The sequence below is a fragment of the Hippichthys cyanospilos genome, chromosome 6 (assembly GCF_059441005.1).
Source record: "Hippichthys cyanospilos isolate Australia breed blue-spotted pipefish chromosome 6, RoL_Hcya_1.0, whole genome shotgun sequence".
NCBI classification, from domain to species: domain Eukaryota; kingdom Metazoa; phylum Chordata; class Actinopteri; order Syngnathiformes; family Syngnathidae; genus Hippichthys; species Hippichthys cyanospilos.
This window is the reverse complement of record NC_142374.1, coordinates 3,324,549-3,345,398: the sequence shown is the minus strand read 5'-3', so window position 1 is coordinate 3,345,398 and position 20,850 is coordinate 3,324,549. Positions and strand designations below refer to the sequence as shown.

Here is a 20,850-nt window from a genome sequence, read left to right as displayed (position 1 = left end):
AAAAAATTGCAGTTATTTATGAACAAATGTGTGAGAAAGTAGTCAAACAGTTAAGGGATAATGTTTCTCAATGTACAATTGCAAGGAATTTAGGGATTTCATTGTCTCATAACATCATTAAAACCATTCAAATGGTTGGTCTTCATACTCCACAATGCAAAGTACATGTCATTCAAAAACAACAGAGAAGCAGCTGACTTCTCTAGGCCGGAGCTAATCTAAGATGGACTCATACAAAGGAGAGCAGCGTTCTGTGGTCTGACGAGTCCACATTTCAAATATTTTTGGGAAATTGCAGACATTGCGTACTCTGACCCAAAGTGGAACCACCCGGAACGTTATACAAGTAGTCGCAATGGGTAACTTAGACACCTCTGAAATCAATTTAATCCTACAAGGTCCATACACTTGTAGGAGAAACGTATGGTGTCCTACAAGCAGGAACGTCTTTTTCATGGATGCTGCGACCTTATTCAGCAGGATGATAACAAACCACTTTTTGCATGTGTTACAAAAGTGTGGACAGTAGTAAAAGAGTGTGGGGTTCTAGACTTGCCTGCCTGCAGATGAGATCTGTCTCCCATTGGAAATGTGTGGCGCATTATGAAGCGTAGAATATTTGAATGGAGACCCCGGACTGTTGAACAGCTGAAGATGTAGATCTAGCAATAATGTTTACCCATCCTTAGTTCACAGTTAGTGTCCTCAGATCCCAAATACTTTCAGAACGTTGTTTACAAGAACCGCGTTTTTTCTTTTGTCTTGTCACAAGGAAAAATGTTAAACATTTCCTTGCAGCATGAAAATTGATTAGAACTGTTTGACAATGTCTAAAAATATTTGAACATTTGAAAGCATGAAGCGCAGGTGCTCAATGCGCCGATCTAGTCGACTGGGAGAGTAGTGTTGGTTGATCACATGACATTATGCGGCATTCAAAAAAAACCCTCAAGGCACAAGTAATGGGGCTGAAAGATACAGTGCCGTGACCGCATATTTGCCCCTTCCTGAGACAACACAATAATATATAAAATGATAAAATGGAGTTTCCAAATTATGTTTTGTTTACCAAGGGGGAAAATCACAAACTTATCTTACTTAGTGAAAAAGGTAAAAGTTGGTCGAATTGCCACTTTTCTCAGCTTTCTTCATTTCTTCACCCCCAACTCTAAATATTTTTCTATGTTCTTGGTGCATCTGCAGATTTTGAACCCGTGTTGAAAAATTTAAATATGAAGCGTAAAGTTACGACAATGACATATTAGGAAAACAAGATTACTTAAGTCTGATGAAGAGAATATAATTAGAATGTACAACCCGTGACAACCCCTAGAATTCAGGATTCTTGTGTTTGATGATGATATGGAATGGGTGATGTTTTTCTTGTGGATGATGGTGGTGAATGTGTTATGCTCTGTGTTGGGCAAGTTACTTTAAAACTGTAATGCAATTTTACTTATTACTGTCATTTCAAAGTAGTTACGTTACATTATTACTGTAACTGAAATGTAAGTTCTTACACTACTATTGTATTACTTTTATATTACTCAGCAATCTGGAAATATGGATTTGCCATTCTAAATGTAGCTCATTACACAGGTTGGCCTAAGCCTAAAAGCAGTACATATCATTTCATCAGCAGTCATCCCCCCTACTTCGCGGTTAATGGGGGGTGTCAACCCCCGCAAAGTCTGAAACCCGTGAAGTAGGGTATCAGTTCCTAGATTTCTATGTAGGCCCCAATATAGCCGCAGTAACCATAAACAATCCTTTTTTTTTTGTATTTTTGGTGTTTTTTATTTCCTTTCTCCTCTCATTTAACATTACATTATCCTTATTAACATTATTGTATATTCATTAAATAACTAATATTACTTAGTTTGTTGAGAATTTGTTCTCAGGACTGGTTATCTGCACCGAGACTCCGGTGAAAGAGTACGCAAGTCATCACGTTGAACTTCACATTTATTTTGGCTCATGTATGGTGTATCATGTAGTATCTGTTGAATAATAAATCAACAACAATCTTAAAGTCAGTCAACTAACATATAAACACTTAATCTATGAATTTACTGTATTTTTAGCCGACATTAGCGGGTTAGCAACAACTAACTATAAAGTGCAACCTCTACACAAACAGAATAAACACTCATCACATACTAAACATAGGCAGGAGCGTGTGTTATCAATTTAAATAATAAACTATAAATATGAGCTTACGTTGTCATTCGCTACATCACCGTAACGAGCCGAATGACGCACAGAGAACGTTAAACAGTAAACGGAAATGCAACACGACCCGACAAATTAAAAGCACGCATTTCAAAATAAGATTAAAAAAAAACGTCACGAACTCTAACGCTTGAAGAATTCTTAACATAGTTAACAAATATTACTGAGTTATTTGATGAATACAGTACTGTATGATGTACATTTTTGCTTTTTTCAATTGTTTTTGATTTTTTATCTTGAAATATTTTTAATTTTTCCTGGAAAAACATGCGAAGTACAGAGACGCATATCTGAGACCGTGAAGTAGGAGGGATTGTATTTTAATCCCTTTATTACTTGGCTTCACAGCATAGTGAAGAAATGTTAATATTCAAATTCAACTCCAGTCGCGAGGTTAGGGACTGATGTACAAAAAATAGTTTTGCTGAGGCTAACGTTAGCGGCTGGCCTAAACCATCGTTACTGTGTTTAACATACCGTTTAACGGGTTTTTGTATTCTTCATCTTCATACACACTGGCCACCACTATTTATATACTAAAGCAATTGTATTGTGAAAATTAGCGCTTTACCTTGTTTACCTTGTCATTATTGCTAGTTGCAACAGGGATCTCGCTGACAAGAAATGCTGGCAAATCCACATTAAGAATAATCTGATAGCAGTTGACTCAGAGGGGAAAAAAAATAAACGCTTTGATGGACGGACATCAAGTGTAAAATTCTACTGCAGTCCACATTTAAAAAGTTTTTGGGAAATCAGGGATGTCCTCTGTGTCATATAAGAAAAGCAACATCTGCGTAGTTACCAGTACAACTTTCAAAAGCCTGCATCTTTTATGAGATGGGCATATATTAGTGCTGATGTAGGTAATAAGTAGATGTCCTGGATGATATGTCTGACAAAGGTGAGCGAGTAATGTCAGAAAAACGGCCGGTTAGACGTGGCCTACTGTAGCTGCTTGGGAGTGCTATGATTTTTCGTTTGTGTGTTTTACTGCTTCCCCGAATCATTTTACTGCTGAAACAATATTGGCAACCATCACTCTCCTTTTCTCTCGCCACTTTTTCACTTCCTTTCAAGAGTTGTATAGTTAAAGCGCATCTAATCTAATCTAAATCTTAAATCTGGCCAACTCGCTTGACGGCTGCCATCTTGCAGCCCAGACCGTGCACCACACACCATGTGACACAATACATGCGTGCGTCATTATCCGTACGTTTCTTTTGTACACTCAAATAAACAGAATTCTATCTTTACAAAATGCTGTACATATAGACTGAAAGGATATTTTTGATATTGTCTGTCATGACACTCATGAGCAGCCATGTCACTGATAAGGGTCTCAATCAGTTTGATCATTAAAAAAATAATTAAAAAAAAGTGCTATATGCATAGTCACCTATGTGGTGCCCGATGGACAAGTCAACAAATTATATCTTGGCTAACAAAACTCCTACCGTACGCTTTGTGGAAATGTTCATTTTTTGTTTCTTACTGACAAAGATAACGCGTGATAATAAACTTAGATAGCAAAGATAAGAGTTGTAATTTGACATCCAACCACGCACTTTCTCTGCCCGTGTTTTTCATCTCTTGGGGTCAAACTGGAGCATTTTGGAGCTTAATGGCCTTGCCACTTTATGTGGGACACCCACCTGACAGCGAAAAATTCACGTGACCATCTTCTGCAGTATTTTTCTTCCAAATCATGACTCTCAAAAAACAATTGAATGAAGCACCAGCAACCGCTGCAAGATGGCTGAAAATAACGTGACTGCTTTCAGCCCATAGCTGCAAGAAGCAGCAAGATTTTGAGTTGGCCAGACTATTTGTAAACCGTGTTAAAGCACACCTACCACCAAGGATGTAGTTTTATATGAGGGAAGAAGAGCCTATGGATCCAATAAATGACTTTTTTTTTTTTTTTTAAAACAAAAAATGTAAAGTGTTGGCTATTAACACAAATCAATCAGGGCTGGAGTTTACCACATCCGGTACTCTTGAAAAGAGGGATGAGGGGCCTCAAGGAGCAGAACTGGATACCTGTGTGACACACACACACACACGCACGCGCACACACACACACGCACACACACACACGCACACACACACACGCACACACACACACGCACACACACACAACTTCCCCCTCTCCCCCTCCCCCTCTCTCTAACACTTGACCCAAAACTAAAATACCACAACAACTCAAAAGAGGACCCTCTACAGCACCGTCACCGGAAGTCTCCAGTCCTGAAAATAAAAATTAAGAAATAAATGAATACATGGAGGAACCAAGAGCCAAGACTGTACTAGCGATGAGTTGATTAAAACATTTTTAAAAGAACTAAAATGTTTCTTAGAAAGAATAAAATAGAGTTAACCGAGTCCACTGCTTTGTCCGGACTTTACGGGCGCCGGTTCTCGCCACCAGACGTTGAAGGGGTAATGTGAAAACACCTGGCACGGCCAGTTGGACGCGACAGGCAAGTGCCGCACCCAGGCGACGCATTGGTAACAGACGGCAAATAAAATTAAAATAAAAACATTTAAAAAAAAACAGCAGTGTCGAGCTGTAAATCAAACACTGTGCAATAAACAATACAATTAAACCAGAAACGATTACAAAAACAAGCGGCCATGGTTCACATTACCTCCGAAACAGCTCAATTGAACGTATGGAAGGGAAATGGGACGCAGCCATTTCCTGACCTGATGACGGCCATGGAGTGCGCGCATCTAAAATCCGAGGCTCATTTCTTCTTGCCGCTAAAACGTCTAGCAAGCATGCACTGTCTAAAATTAAAGTCGCGGTCGTTACTAAAATAGCAGAACAGCCCACCTGAGCTGCATGAGTACCGGAAGAAGCCGACCAAGGTGCCCCGGAAGTGGGCGGACCTCGGAGCCAAAGAGTCGCACCTGCGAAAGTTACACCTTCTTTTATAGGAGGGGCCCTAATTACGGAATTGCCAACAGCCTTTAGGGTAACATTGCTACGCCAAGAGGCAAGAAAAAGACCCCTCTTGCTACAGAAACATATTTGCCTATTTTTTCAGACATGACCAGCCATGAACGATTTCATCCAACGTTCTATGTCGGTTTGCGCCGTCTTCGACTGCAAAGGTTTATGTTAGACCATTTATCACAGTCTGTATAACGGCTGTAGAGTCCCTACCTGGGGTGTATGCCTGGGGCCTGCCCGTACAGTTGACCCGACTCTTTGCACGCCTCTGGCTACGAATTCTGCCTAGCAACAAGTGACACCAAAAACACGAACAGATAAATGATTCCAGTCCAATTTAAAAAAATGCGTTAATTACGCTCCTACTTTTGCTGCTTACGTTTGACGATCATGACAAACGAACAGCCGTGTTTTTATTTTGGTTATGGCATTTTGCATAGCAAATGGTTTTCATTTAAGTCAAACCGATGACGATAAATGCGGTGGATGGAGAAGGCCAAAGAGAAAAAAGTGGAGGAGGTGGCGGAGGAAGAGGAACACGCAGCCTTCGGCAGACAGTCAAGCGCAAAGACTCAAGAGGAAGGTTCATCCGCTCGCCTCCCCATTGACGTCAGTCCAGTATCACATGAACCGGCGGCGACCAATCGGAGCGGCGCTGCTGGAGAGAGCTGGCTCATTTACAGCAAGATAGGGGGAAAATACGGAATCAAAGGAAAGCCAGCCAGCGAGCCCGTAAGGAGCACAAAATCCCGGAGAGGAAGCGAAACACGCCACAATCTGAGCTTTCTTTCCTTTTCGCCCTTTCCCTCGCGCTTTTCCGCCGGCGGATTATTGGTTCTGGCTCGGCGGCGGACGAAATGGATAAGGCCATGGCCCTAACATATTGAATCGCGCATTGGCAGCAAGCGGAGCGGAGCGGAGGGGAGTCGAGACGCGCGCCGCTGACACATTACATGGAGCATTGTGCGCGGAGGAAAATGGTGGATTGTTTACAGTGTATCATAAAAAGCGTCTCCCGTGTGGATATCCTGCCATAAAAGTGCTCGACGGCTCCGTGTCGGCCTCGTCTCTCGTCCAGTAATTAGTCGTGTTCTAGCACCACTAGGTAGGTTACCCCATCCCCCAGCTCGATCCGACAGCTAGCGCTCATTTTTCATATACTACATGTAGGTGTCTCGCTGCGTGGGTGTCTTGTGTCAAGCGAACGCTCTCCTCTCCTCGTTTCGGGAAAAGCGCCTGGATTACTGGATTATGGATTTCAACAGCGCCGGGGGAGGCAACGAGCTGCACAACAAACAGTTTTATCAGTGCGAGGAGAGCAAGCCTTTGCTGGGGGACATGTCGGAGGGGAACAATAATGCCAAAGTTGCCGCGGGGCCGTGCAAGAGGAGCCTGCAACACTGCAGCAGCAGCGGGATGCGCTACAAGCTGCTCCACGAGGGCGACATCCAGGTGTGCGTGGTCAAACACCCTCGCACCTTCCTCAGCAAGATCCTCACCTCCAAGTTCCTGCGCAGATGGGAGCCGCATCACCTCACGCTCGCCGACAGCAGCCTCACCTCAGCCACCGTGAGAATCTTCATTTTTATTCATTGTATGTGCGTGTGTCAGTAGAATATGCTGCGTTTGGCATTCCGTAGGCAGGCCCCGTTGCTGTGTGTCTTTTCTTGTCTGGGCGCTAAGATTGTGCACAATCTGTTTGACGCAGTTGGCCGAAAAGCACCGTGTCAGCATGTTTACAACAGTGACATTGTGTTTGGTGGGCTCCTTCGCCAGCCCGCCTTCTGAGTTAAACGTCTCTTGCCTGTACCTGTAGCTCGCAAGTATTAAGCCTTTCGTACCAGAGTGCACGGTGTAAACCTGTGCTTCGGGTGTAAACATCAGAGAGACTTCCTACCATTTTCTTTCTTTGGGGGTCGTTCACATCCTCTTCACTTCTGAGTTTAGGGGTTTGAATTAGGGCCCCATTGATATGATTTCTATTTTGGGCAGAACAAAAATACAGATCGGTTTAAAAAAAACATATCAAATGAATTTCCTGAATGAATGTTTGGCATTGTTAAATATTGCAAAGACAGGACAATTTTATTCCTTTTCATACCGCATACAGTATGCTGTTCAGGGAAAGCAGAGTCTTTGCCCCGCTGATTAGTGAAAATTATAACCAACCCAACTTTAAAATGCACTATTGTAGTTGGTCTAAATGTCTATTACAAACAACATTGCAAGCCACTGAAACATTATGCATAATTTCAACATCCCAAACACCGCCAAAAACGGATTAAAAAGGTAAATACAACTGAAGTGTGTTTGAACAGTAATTCTTTCAAGTTGGGACGTTCAATACCACCATTTTCAGACTGACAACTATGTGAATATGCAACCCTCAAGTATTCACTGACACTGATACCAAGCAACCAATACGAAAGTAATCTTGATACATAAACTCATTTTAAAGATACGCAAAACAAATCCCACTAATAACAATAATGGTACCCCTCGTATCTTACTGGAAGTTGCGGACGTTTGACTTTTTCTTATGCGCTTTCATTTGACCATGGCAGCCCCTTAGAATTAGGTGGCTATGTCAAATAATAACATTTTTGATCATTTAATCTAAACCCAATGCTTACACTGATTCATTTTGAAATGTAATTTTTATTGCCGTTATGACCTCATAATTTTAAACCACTGGGGGAAATTTTGACCCAACCTTTTTGATATTTTTGATGTGTGATATCAAGGGGAAAGCATACAAAAATACAAGACTAGGAGGCTAAAATATTGCATAGATTGTCAAAACATGATGACTTTCAATATGCCACGCTGCCATCTCTTCTAAATGCTTGCAAACGTGAGGTCGAGAGGTACACTCTTTAGCTGTCAATTTTAGCCCATGTCGGGCTCATTTACTGCCATTCAAAATTGGAAATATTATCCATTTTGGACATACTGAAAACCCAATGTTTCATCATGCATTTCCCCCGATTTTTCCATTAGTCCTTTCAACTGCAACTTGCGAACGGGGACCAATACAAATTTTTGCATTGACACCCCAAAACCACTGGGTGTCACTCACGGCCAACTTGTGACATTTGCAAGCCTTTCAAAGACTTAGATGATTGGCTTAGCCTGGACTAGCATATTGAAAAGTCTTCAATCGTCATAATACTCTTAAGTATGACAAATATTCCTATTTCAATTTCATAAATATATAAATATACAGCATAGTTACTTTTTCTATTATTGCATTTTTACAATTTTTGTACATAAAGGGGGCATAGGTTTCCCCCTCAAAAACAATGTATATACTGTATGTATGGATAGGGCTGATGCCACTGAACATTTTGATGGGTTGTAACTTGTAAGTATAAGTATATTTGACAATGTTATGATAATGACGATGTTATGATAATGATATGACAAAGTCAGCCCAAGTTGGATGATAATAAAGCCAGGCTAGTGAAAAATACCCGGACACCCAAGGATTAAAACCGTTATCTTAAGTTTACCTCCCTTTTTTTCTTAAATTATTTTATTCTAAGCCATGCTCCCACTGTGTCCTCATATGAACGTCAATCAGCTTAATTTTGAATATTATACATTTTGCGCCTTTTTTACTTTGACTTCATTTTAAAATCCTATTTATTCTATGGAAGCCAAAAGAATGTATTTTATGTAAAAGTTTATTTAAAAGTATAACTGATTTGTGAACTCAGTTGGGTACCTACCGTTTAGCACGTATAGTTTTATTTTAATCATTATCCATTATCTAAGGAACACGTGTGTTGAGATTCCATGCCTGAACATCCGTAACTTTGAACTTTGGATTATATCAAGCTAATCTAACGCTAGCTGACAACTGCGTTACTTGTAATGTGATCATAACACGTGAACATAATTCTGTCATTCCACTTCCGGGACCTGTTTATGATACAGAGACTTGATGTGTCATTTGTTTTGTTGGGCTCTAACTATCAGAGCTGTAAAGAATTGAGCCGGCTAGTTTTTGCTTCGGATAAAGGTAATGTGTACCACAGTACTGTACAGTTTTGTTTATTTTTTTTTCCTTGGCTACTAAATTTACAGATTTGTAAATTTTCGGGCGGACTGGCCCTTCAAATAATGAATTTTGATGTTATACGCTGACTGTCTTGCCTTTAAAAATAGGTAGCATTACGCTCGGTGCAAAATACTTTACAGGTTTAAAACCAGAGGTGGGCATTGGACAACATTTTGTCCCTCCGTCATTCGTCATCATCCTGGTCTGTAATCGTCTGTGTTATTTTCAAGCCGCACCAAACCGTAACGTGTTCATTCACTTAGTTGAAAACTATTGGTGAGAATAAGAGCAACACTGAACACTTCCACTTCTTTTTGGGACTGCGGCAGACCCATTCTTTTCTCCTACAGCACTTTGCGTTTTTATTTTGAGTTATGACTCATTTTGTGGCAAAACGCAAACAAAAATGTTTAAATTTCACAATCAAGTGGCCAATAATGTGCTAAGTACTTTAGTTAATGCTGCACTCTTGCTATTTTAGTACAGTTAAATGGCTGTTTAAAAAAAGAGAAGTAAATACTGTACTGTAATACCAGGTGTCCCAAGTTCCTCACCATTGTACAAGACTGCTCTAGTTAGGCCTTGTCCCTGTACTGAAAGCTCAAATGGCTGTGATTAATAGCTCTGGGTGTCCACAAAGTGGTTGCCATGATTAATTCCTTCCCCGTTTGTTACGTTGAATGTTGTCAAGCTGACTGGATGTTGCGATGCTACAAGTGACAAAAGCTTCTCAAATAGTGGGGCGGGTCTGACCTGGGAGGGGTGTGAGGTGATGCCATGGAGGGCACGGATGACCCCAGGGAAAAGGCTTTGTTTTTGTCACGTAAAGTATGATTGTAGTAAAATAAGATTTTTTTTTTCAGGCACTTTGATTCACTTGGTTATTTCTTTCTGTTTAGACTAACCTGTAACCTGTATAAATGCTTTACAAAATAATTAACAGTTGTTGAAAGTTTATTTATATTGGTTTTTTTCTTTTGTTAATGTTAAAAAGGATACAGGTTTAGGTATATTTATAAGTTTTATAGATAATACTATTTATAGTCAGTGTTTCGAGTCGGGGGGACGCGAAAGGTTTTCTCTCTCCTAGGGGAGCTTGGTAAAATATTGAGAAGCACTGCTCTACAGTGACTGATTAATTTACCTCTAACCACCTCTGCTAATTAAACCGGGTACCAAAAAAAAACTGCAAACCACAACTGATGGATTTATGGAACTTTTTGAGGACACGGGATTGAATAATGCGAGGTCTTTGTGTGCATGCAGACAGTGGACAGACAGTACACAGTGGACTTAATGTGAGAGTGACACTGAGAATGACATTGATTTATTTTGAATGAAAAAAATGGAAGAAAGAAAGGGTGAGTACCAAGCACCACGCCTTGGTACTAATGTGAGTAACCCATGAAAAAAAATGTGTGTACACCAATATGGCTTCAGAGGAAAAAGATGCTCCTCTGTAGCTGTAATGGAACTTGTGGAAGAAATTGCAATGAGTATAGACAAAAAGTAATTCACTGTAGTGGCCTTTGATACTATGAACCATACTACAGTATATTAATGGAAAAATTAGCAAGGTATAATATCAGATGTGTCACATTGGAGGAGGGTTAGGGAGGTGCGGGACGTGGGAGAGGTGGAACCAATAATTTGCAGAAGTACGGGGCAGACTCGATCAAAAGATGTTGGTTTAATATTAAACATAGGCTGGGAGAGAAGGAACCCAAAAACACAAACTCAAACTTATTGGGGGGATATGAGGGGCAGGAGGCAACACGGGAAGGACAAGAGCAGAGTGACGGCACGACAGCATGGGGAAGACGCACAATGACCCGACAAAGGACAAAGCAAAACGCTGGAACTTAAATATAAGCAGAACTAATTAGGAGCCGAGAGACACCTGGGAAACAACGGGGGGGGGGGGGGGGGGGGGGGGGGGGGGGGGGGGGGGCTGACTGGCAGGAACACATGTATGACAGGTGAGGCAAATCACAATGATTCGCAAATCACAATGATGACAGACGCGGGGGAAACACAGAGAACCTACAACTGAAACTACACAAATTTTAACCTACAATAAAACCGACAGAATGTGACAAGATATGGCGTACAAGTGGATAAAATGTTACCTCGATGATCAGTATGTGGATCTTAACAGTGTAAAATCAGATCAGCTGACAGTAACTCATAGAGTCCGTCAAAGGTCTGTGCTTGGTCCGAGACAATTTATATTATATGACAATGATATCTGTTGTGTCTGTAAAGTTTAAAAACAAAGTGCAATTTGCCAATGACACAACTTTATATTGTTCTGGAGAAAACAAAATTGCTTCCTAATACTGTGAAATATAAATACAGTATATCAAAGAACTCGTTTGACACAAAAACAATCTTTGCATCGAAAGGGACACTGTGTAAGATTTAGATCGATTTTCATTTAAAAGGAATAAATTAAATGATTATAATTTTCAAAAATTGCAAAGAAATGTGTTCTTAAAGACCATCAGTATGTTTTAAATATAATCATAGGTCTAGTTTTCATGAAATTATATTACATGGGGGGTCGCACTTCTCTGGACGCTGCCATCTTTGTTATAGCTACGGACAATGGTAAATGCAGCACCTGCAGCACCTCCTGCTGTCCGTAATGAAAAATGGTCTGAATCTTACACAGTGTCCCTTTAAATAAAACCACATTTATGACATGGCACTCGGCAACTCAAAATGTTGAAAGAGCCATATTGGACCAAAAAAACAAAAACAAATATGTCTGGAGCCGCAAAAAAATTAAAAGCCTTATAATGAAGGCAACACGTGCTGTATGTATCTATAATAGCTATATTAGCCTACTATCAAAACGATTGAGTTAACTACGAATACATAATGAGGCTTCATGATTAAATAATAATAATAATAATAATAGTGGTAATAATAATAATAATTTTTCCCTGCATTGCATCCTGTCGAAAATGACGCACCACATGACTACTCTGTTGTGCGATGCCGCCTCAAGTTTAACTTCGTTACAATATTAATGAATTATGTTTCATTGCTTTGATGAAATTAAATAAAGCAGATTTTTGAAGTTTTTATTTATGAGGATTCGAAAAAACAACAAAATAGAACAGGCATAACGTGCCCCTTATCTGGGCAATAAAACGCAGCCTGCATTTATAAAAATAAAACATCAGCCACATACCTGCATAAACGCGCAGTCTGTTCAATATCGATCACATCACATATTACAGGCAATTGTAATACAGTATATTAAGCTGGCGCTGAATTAATGTCCTTGATTTGTTGATCGGTGCTGTCGCCTGCCATATTAATCGTTCTTTTCTTCACTGTCTGGGCAGAGAGAGGCCTGTCTTTTTTTTTTGTAGTATCCCGGTTTTGTTTATGAAGGATGTAAATAGGTGTTCTGATATGATGATGAATGACTGCATGTCACCATTGTGAACGGTTTGCCACGTTTTATTATCTCCCGGGTTGCAACGAAACTTGCAGCAGTCCTGGAGTTTGGAGATGCAATCCACTTCTTAGACATATTTTTGCGCTCCTCTATATTCTGCAGAAGTAATGCAATGGCACTTTTTCTTTTTCATTGCCAACTGGATACTCGGCTGTAAATGTAGAACGCCTTCCCCGAAAATGTCGTTCCACATTGCTGTTTTTGTTAATTGACAACTTCTCGCTACAGAGCAAACATTCGGGAGGTACTTCCGCATTGACAATGAATGCAAATAATTCGGTCCAAGAAATGTTGAGTTCTCTGTTTTCCTCAGCTAATTTTCTTTTTCCCTTTGGGATGCATGGCCCATCACAACATTACAACGGCCACTTGCCTAGCATCCCCCCCTGCTGATAGAAACTCGTGTCGCAGGCTATGACGTAATTCTTCGTTGAAAGAAATGTTGAAATGTAGTACAGTACTTGAAACATTTAAGTGAGTGTTACATGTAACAAAATTTGATTTGACCAAATGTGATCTGTCACACACATGAAAAAGAAAGGTTTTGCTGTGCTTAATTTACTAGATAATTTGTTTTTCGAGGGAAAACTTCTATCTTGTATTTCTCAGCTAAGAGCCAATCAGAGTGAGATCTCATGACGTTCCCATTGGTTACTTAAATGAAAAGGCATCGCAGAATGCTTTCCTCAACGATGTGGAAGTGATTTATTCATTCAAATCACATTTAAAAACAAATTACCAAAAACATTTCTTCATACTTAATTTTAAACATTGCTTTTTAACTTTAGGTCAAATGTGCTAAGCAATATTATGTGCAGTATGCAGTTCTGTTTGTGAAACCATGACACAGAAACACAGCGCAAACAATGATTTTCCAGCCATATGCTGGCTCCTTTCAACTGGGTGAAAGTTGCTCAGCACACTATATTAAGAACACTTTCTTTCAAATTTTAACTTTTGGGCTGCTGGCAAATGAAAATTAAAAGATAGCGATTAAAAAAAAAAAAAATCAATTGTGTCACCTCAGGCTGCAGTGTGAACCTAGCCTTAGTTTCCCCTTGTGTTTTTTATCAACACATTTGACATTTTCTGCTAAATGAAACCCAGTGTTTATCCAACACAATTTATTGGATAGATAGAGTGCTGAATTGTTTCTTGTTTTTACGTTTGGACAAGTGAATGTGACCACAGGTACGATTTGATGAAGGTGTCAAAATGTATCAAATTCATGTAAAATCATATCAAATCATTCAAATCACAACTATTTTAGTAACTAAAGAATCGCTTTTGAGACATCGTTTAACTTCAAGTTGTTCAGATCTTTGTATTTCAGCCTATCAAAAGTAAATATCTAATTACCATAGCCATTAAAGAAAACAGACTGATTATCTTTTGTGTGGAATCAAAACAACATATTTCAAGACATCACCTTTTCTTTTTGGAACTCAATGATTTACATTTTCTCCCATAGTGTGAACCGCTTTACTGTAATCCAATTCGGAAATTAAATCATAATCAGATTCAAATAATAATTAAAAAAACAAAAACAAAAAAAACTTAATTTGTCACAGAGAAACACTTGAGATTTGCTGGCGTATCATTAATAACCTGTAATTTCACCCAAAAAAAACAAACTATTCTGGACTACAAAGTGCACCTGATTTAAAAGCTGCTACAGTTCATGTAGCCATTAAAACGAATCAGTGAATTTATTGTCCCCTTTGTACTAACAACCGAGAGTCGCCACATTATTAAACGGCATACAGTGGATCCCCGGAGTACGACATCCCTGCCTTACATATAGTCCATCTTAGGACGTGATCTGCAAAGTTTTTTCGTCCCCTCTTTACTGTATTTTAATGGCTTTATGACAAAAACAACTGTCATGACCCTAGGGGTTGGCTGTATTTATGTTGTTTTGTCTCCAATTTCGGCCATTTTTAGGTAATTGTGCTTATTTTCTGGTCCCGTCAAACTGCCTGCGCTGCAACGCGTCATTCAGATGCTGGTCTGCTATTGGTCTGCGTCAAGACTCCCTAAGATACTGGTCTGCTATTTATCAGTGTCACTGTCAAAATGGCGGCATGCTACGGAATGGATCACATCTGAGTGCTTAAAAAAACTATGTATTATGTATTTTACTGCTTAATTCAAACTTGAATGCGTGAGCCATGGGTACCACAATTGCTAGTGATGTTAAAGAGAGAAGTAAGAAGATGATTTATATGGAAACAAAGCCAGAGATAATCAAGAAATACGAAGAAGGCTAAGATAGCCTAGCCTAGATTAGGCTACCCTCACTGGGGAATGTTGCCATAAGAAGCTCGTCACATAAAGGTAAATAAATCCTTTCTATATTTTTTATTTACGATTTGTTTTAATTGTGTCTATGTATATTATATACACGTAGCACTTACTATACTATTTTGATACTATATTTTAATGTTTATATACAATTTTGATGTTTTTACCAGGGGTTTTACATGCATTAGCAAATTAACATAGGTTTGGATTGCCCGCCATACAGTGAATTTGCGTTACGATCCAAACCAGGGGCCCACTGTATTTGCAAAGAAAGAGCTCTCATTTGTGTTGATTGCCGTCTTTGGATGCATGACTGATTGCTTTTGGGTTTGAGTTGAATATGCTAAATTAAGATGACGTCATGCCAAGCCAACAGGCAAAGTAAATTGATCTGCAAGTCGTCTGCGCCGCACATGCTTCAAGCAGAGAATGGCGGAAGCTTTTGTGGGCCCTTTTGGCAATTTGGGGCCAATTTCTTGGAAAATGGCGTCATTCTGGTGAGCATCTGTAACAGCTAGGGACCACTTCTGGCAGAAAAAAAAACACTGCAGTTGATTCAAATGAACCCTTTCCCTTTGAATTGGTTTTGATGCACACACTGAAGCATGCACATACAGCATGGACACATGCTGAATGAAGTCGTACGTTGTCGTATTAACAAATAAAGATCAATTACTTACAAATAAAGAATTTTATTTTGTACTCCATAGAAGCGCCACAGTAAAAATTCATAAATAAACTGCATCACATTCGAAGCCTCTAGGTTCATCATATGGAAAAAAAACCTGAACCTGATTAATACTAATGGCATTTTTTAGTACCTAAGATGTAGCTCACAGTGTAAAAAAAAGTACAACACATTCACTTTCATGTGATATCCTGGAATAAACAGCAATGATCTGTTTATGTACAATAATCATAAAAAAGGCTTTGCAAAGGAAAATAATTCTAAATGTATTATTGTCTAATCAGAATGCAAATCAGGAATCAATTCTATTAATGTTTGATCATGACAAACCCTTCAAACTCACCATGGCTTATGTTGAAGGACTGTGTTTGTGTGTTTTATTATTTTGTTGTAGTCATTTCACAACTAGGAGATATTGTAGTTACAGTATATGGTCATAAAGGCAAATTCAATGGTTCCCTCAGAATCTAAAAGAGCATACAATTTGACCTTCAGTTTTTGGTAATCGTCACAAGTTTTATTTTACCAACATTTTATCTTGATGCTCTCATGTTTTTTTATTTTATCTTTTTTTTTTCCCATTAACTGAGCCCATCAGAATCCATAACATTTCACTCAATTAATCCCATGACAAGCGTGCAAGGCTGGCACAGTCCTCACAATTTTTCTTATATGAGTAAACCATATTAACACCTCAAGGATAAGCCAAACAATTGCTAAAATCTTTTACTGGAGTTTTATAAATGTGTGGAATATTTACTTGTGTGAATGGGAGCTTGGAGCTGCTATTCAGAGAAATCGGTACATCAAATTTTCTGCGTCATGACCTAGTAACATTTTAGAGAAAATAAAACCTTTGCGGCTTTGTTCAGAAAAAATGTTGTACTGCGGGGCAAAGGCACATGTGATGTAACACACTATCATTTGAGGTCATTGAAATAATCACCAAGACTCTGCCGAGGACCTGCAGGATGTGGGTATGGCTGCCTGGCGGTAGTAGTGCGCCATTACTTTTTCAAATTCTCATCAATGCTATAAAAAATGACTCCTTTTAGTCTCAATCTCTATCCTAAAAAAATCATTTGTTGTATCAATTGAGCAGGTGTGAAAATGGAGGGAAGAAAAATTGTCTGAAATTCTGAATGTCTTGGTATACTGTGCATTTTGTCAACCTGTCTTTTAGGACAGCATGGGGAAAATGGAGGAAGATTTGAATACTGTGCCTTTAGGATCAATGAAGGATGTATCTTGTCTCATTCTCTTCCTTAAATTGAGCACAGACAGCAACAGTGAGAGATACATTTTGTCGAGGCGTGATCTACTTTTCTCTTTTGGGAATAGCCTCAATTTTTAACGTATTTCTCTGTACAAAAGGAGTTTTTTTTTTTTTTTTTTTTTCCCCTCATTTTCATCCTCCATACTGGGAGGCCTACCTATACCAACAAAACTCAAAGCCAGACCAATTTTTCCTGCATATCTGTGTTTGAATAACATTAATTTGAATGTGAAAAAGTAATATCATGCTTTTTACATGGCTTAAAATTATTATATATACCTCTAATTCAATATAGTATGCATCCATTTTAGCGTGTTTGCACTTTCAAATGTATTTTCCTCAAGCGCCCCCTTATTGCTTCTTTGTTGTCAACAATGAGGCTACATGGATCATCTTTCTGGTGGACTGATACATTATGAAAAGGAAAATACGGCTTGACTCGTCTCCTTCAGCCCTTGAACATTTGCTCGAACAAGCCGGCATGGATGTCGGCAGGTGGCGGGAGAAACAGCAAAGGTCAACCTTCCACGCACTGATCAGAAAATCATTTCCGAAGACCTCCATTTCAAACAAATTGGATGGGTCAGAAGATGACTACATGTGGAATAGTGACGAGGGTGTTTGACCACAAATGACAAACAGGAAGGAGAGGACGTCCGGGATTTAAGTGGGAGGAGCTATTTGGTTGCCAGATAGTGTTTATGACTTTGAGGACTTTTAGAAAAATTCACATTCAACTGTGTCAAAAAAAATAACATAAAAATAAATAACACATACTAAATTTTTTAATAGCACAGCCATGATATGTGTAAGCACTAAAGTCAGGGGTAGACATATTCCCGTGTTTGTAAAATTCACCCAATATGAAGTAAAAACGGGGGGGGGACTTATTCACAAGATCCACTTGTACACTGAGAAATACGGTACTTCTTGGCAGGATGTTATGCCAGCACCTCCAAAAATCTGATTTTGCACAGAGCGTTCACAATGAATGAGCTAGTGCAGTATGCATGAGTGCTCCGTCCAACATGGCAAAGGGGCAGATTACATTCATCAGTCAATCAAGGTAGCAAGTACGTACATGCATATCACATGTATGTGTATTTATGCAAATGATTAGAGTGTTGGTCTAACAAATTTGCTGTCAAAGCAAAAATATGAAAATGAGCACAGGAGGTTTTAACAGTTTTTGTTAAGAGCATCATTAGAGCATTTCAAGGCTTCAAATCTTCAGTAGGACTTCGGTTCACTCCATGCTGAAGGCGCTAAACATCGCAAGTACAAGTTGCTCTCTTTGAAATGCCAGGCATAAAAGTAGGCACAGTTCTCAAAATTTTAGAAGCACTCGTACGAACTTGCTTGGAAAGTTGTACAGTCCAAAAAGGCACGCAATAGAGGAGAGTTTGTTAAAACAGAATGGGTGCAGTTTATATACGTCCATGTGTATGATGTTGCTCTGCAGTCTAATGAAACTTAGCATTTTGTCACACAAAATGCACTGTCGTTCAAAAATCAATTGGAACAGCTGCGCTTGATTCTCAGTTTAGCGATACGATGTGTTAAATGAGACGTGAAGACCAAAATTTACGTCATAAACAGCAAAATGGGTTGACATCAAATCTTAAGAGTGAGAATCACAGAAAACTATCATGTTCATTGGGTTAGGTTAAGTCTTTAAAATCTTTCAGTTTATTATCTGTCAAGTGAAACATCCCAACACTTTTACAACAATTAATAACAACATAATGTATAAATATTTGATTAATATATTTAAAATATTTGAATATATTTTGATTATTATCATTTAACTGTTATTGAAAAATCTTACTACAAAACATATTACTTCGATTGATTTTGGGTTTAATACTGTCACGGCTCAGCATGGAGGGAGCTGCATGGAAGGTTGTGTGCTCAGGGAGGCTGGTGTGCTCAAAAATGAGGATTTAATTCCACTCAGGGACGAGGCAAACACAAACAAAACAGTAAACAAAGTCACAAACTAAATTCGAAGCAAACAGACCAAACTCATGGGACTACGACAGGGAAGCAGTAAAACTCATGGATCGACAGAGACATTAGACAATGACTAAACAACTAACTGAAAGCAAGTGAGAACTAGAATAACCTCACACTAACTGGGAAACACAAAACAGGACAGGACAGGAACAAAAGGCATTACAAACTGATTGGACAAAAACACGAAGGGAAGGTACACACAGACAGGTGGAAACAAATCACGCTAAAGAAGACAGACGCAAGGGGAACCAAACAGGAACATAGAACAAGAACCCCAATACAGAAATGAGCAAAAAATGTAAACTCACAGCCAAAAAACCTAAAACAAAACACCAACAGAACGTGACAAATACACCTCGCTCTGACGAAAAATCGGACATGGATAGGTGTCACGGTTTCAGGGGCACATACTCAAGTGGCCCGATTACATTAGAAAAAAATAGAATCTGTGTCGTTCACGCTGACTTTAAAAGCTCGTATACAGATTGCATGGGGCAAAAACAACAAAAACGGAATTGAGTCATTCCAACTTGGGGAGTGAATTGTAGCCTCTCTGGTTTTGGACAGGTGTGATACTGGTCGGTCACATTGTGCATGCTCAGCCAGTTTTTGTGAATGCTCAGACGCATTCAAAATTAAGGTCAGGGTTCAGCTGGCCAAGCCCAACTGATTTGGGGGGATCTGTGTGTATACGCTAAGAGTCACCAGTCAATATGCAAATCTAAATTGTAGTCCCTTTTTGCCATCCAATTTCCAATATATCGGGGGTGCAGCAGTTCTGTTAGCTGGAACACCAACGAGGCGAAATGCGGTCTACCCAATTCACAAACACTCTAAACTGGACTTGCCCCAGTACAAAAATGAAATTGTGCCTGTTTTTACGTCAAGCATACAGACACCTGAGATGCGAGCAGCGTTGAGATGTAGCTGCCTATTCCCAGGTTGTGTTCATACTCAAATTCATGTAAATGAATGCTGTCAGAGTTATTTTTATAGTCCAACGTTAGAGTCAAGTTTCAGCTTATAACATGTAGTTTCCGTGCATTGAACAGCAGTATTTTTGGGGGGCTATTTTGATTATGCCACTTCTCTGATTTTGCCTGAAATTTTCCCTGTGTTTGTGCTTGTGTTACACACACTTTTCTTTGTGTTTGTATTTTGTCAGCCAGCCCGCACATAGCAATCATGTGCCTTCGTGCTGACTCGTTGGCCACCATCACATATTCTTGGCACAGCAAAGGCTGAACTCTGTTGGAAACGATTGGATTTAGCGTGAAGCATGAATGTGTCTTTCTTCAGAGAAGTTGTTGTTATGTGGGCAGAAAAACAATGATGACCCATTTGCTGCAGTTGCTTTCAATAACGAGGCTGCACACAATATTCCAAGCAAAGTGATTGCACAAATTTCCCAGCTTAACTCGTAGCAACATTATCAAAAAGCAAGGAAGCTTTCAGTACATCAAAAATGTTCATCATTTCAAATCCAGCGAGGTACCAGACCAAGCATAGTGTGTGAAAGCTAAGTCTGCTGTCAAAAACCCAAATGTGCATCACATTTACGTAAGAAGAGTGATAGAGCGAGCACACACTTCCTGTGTTGCGAGTGGCTCACAAAAGGCCTGAGATGAAAGGAAACTGGGTGCGGCACAAGCTTAAGGGGCTTGTTGTAGGAACAACACATTGGTCTTTCACAAAGCCATGACTGGGATTTTTTTTGGGGTTATCATTACATATGACCATTACTAATGGTTTCCCACGGCCGACTAATGGTCCATTAGGCATTACAAAGAAAGGTTTTGATTCCACAGTGTTTGTAAATGTGTGTCTGCACTCAATCGAA

The 20,850-nt window shown here is 39.4% G+C and overlaps 1 protein-coding gene and 1 long non-coding RNA gene across 3 annotated transcripts in view; one reads left to right on the top strand and one right to left on the bottom strand.

Moving 5' to 3' along the window:
* Nucleotides 1-1,952: 1,952 nt before the first annotated feature.
* On the bottom strand, nt 1,953-5,737 carry LOC148421880 (uncharacterized). Its single transcript, XR_015865884.1, has 2 exons — nt 5,571-5,737; nt 1,953-5,476 (listed from the first exon to the last, which is right to left on the bottom strand). It is a non-coding gene; the product is annotated as an uncharacterized LOC148421880 (long non-coding RNA).
* A 161-nt stretch (nt 5,738-5,898) lies between these two features.
* The window catches only part of cmip (c-Maf inducing protein), a 54,012-nt gene continuing 39,060 nt past the window's right edge, over nt 5,899-20,850 (top strand). The window contains exons 1-2 of one of the 2 annotated variants that reach the window (XM_088416922.1): nt 5,899-6,296; nt 6,362-6,760. In XM_088416922.1, the coding sequence (XP_088273048.1) occupies nt 6,443-6,760 (318 nt within the window). In that variant the 5' untranslated portion in view covers nt 5,899-6,296; nt 6,362-6,442. Of the gene's footprint in view, nt 6,761-20,850 lie in introns of both variants that reach the window. The other variant, XM_088416921.1, reaches the window with a different exon arrangement.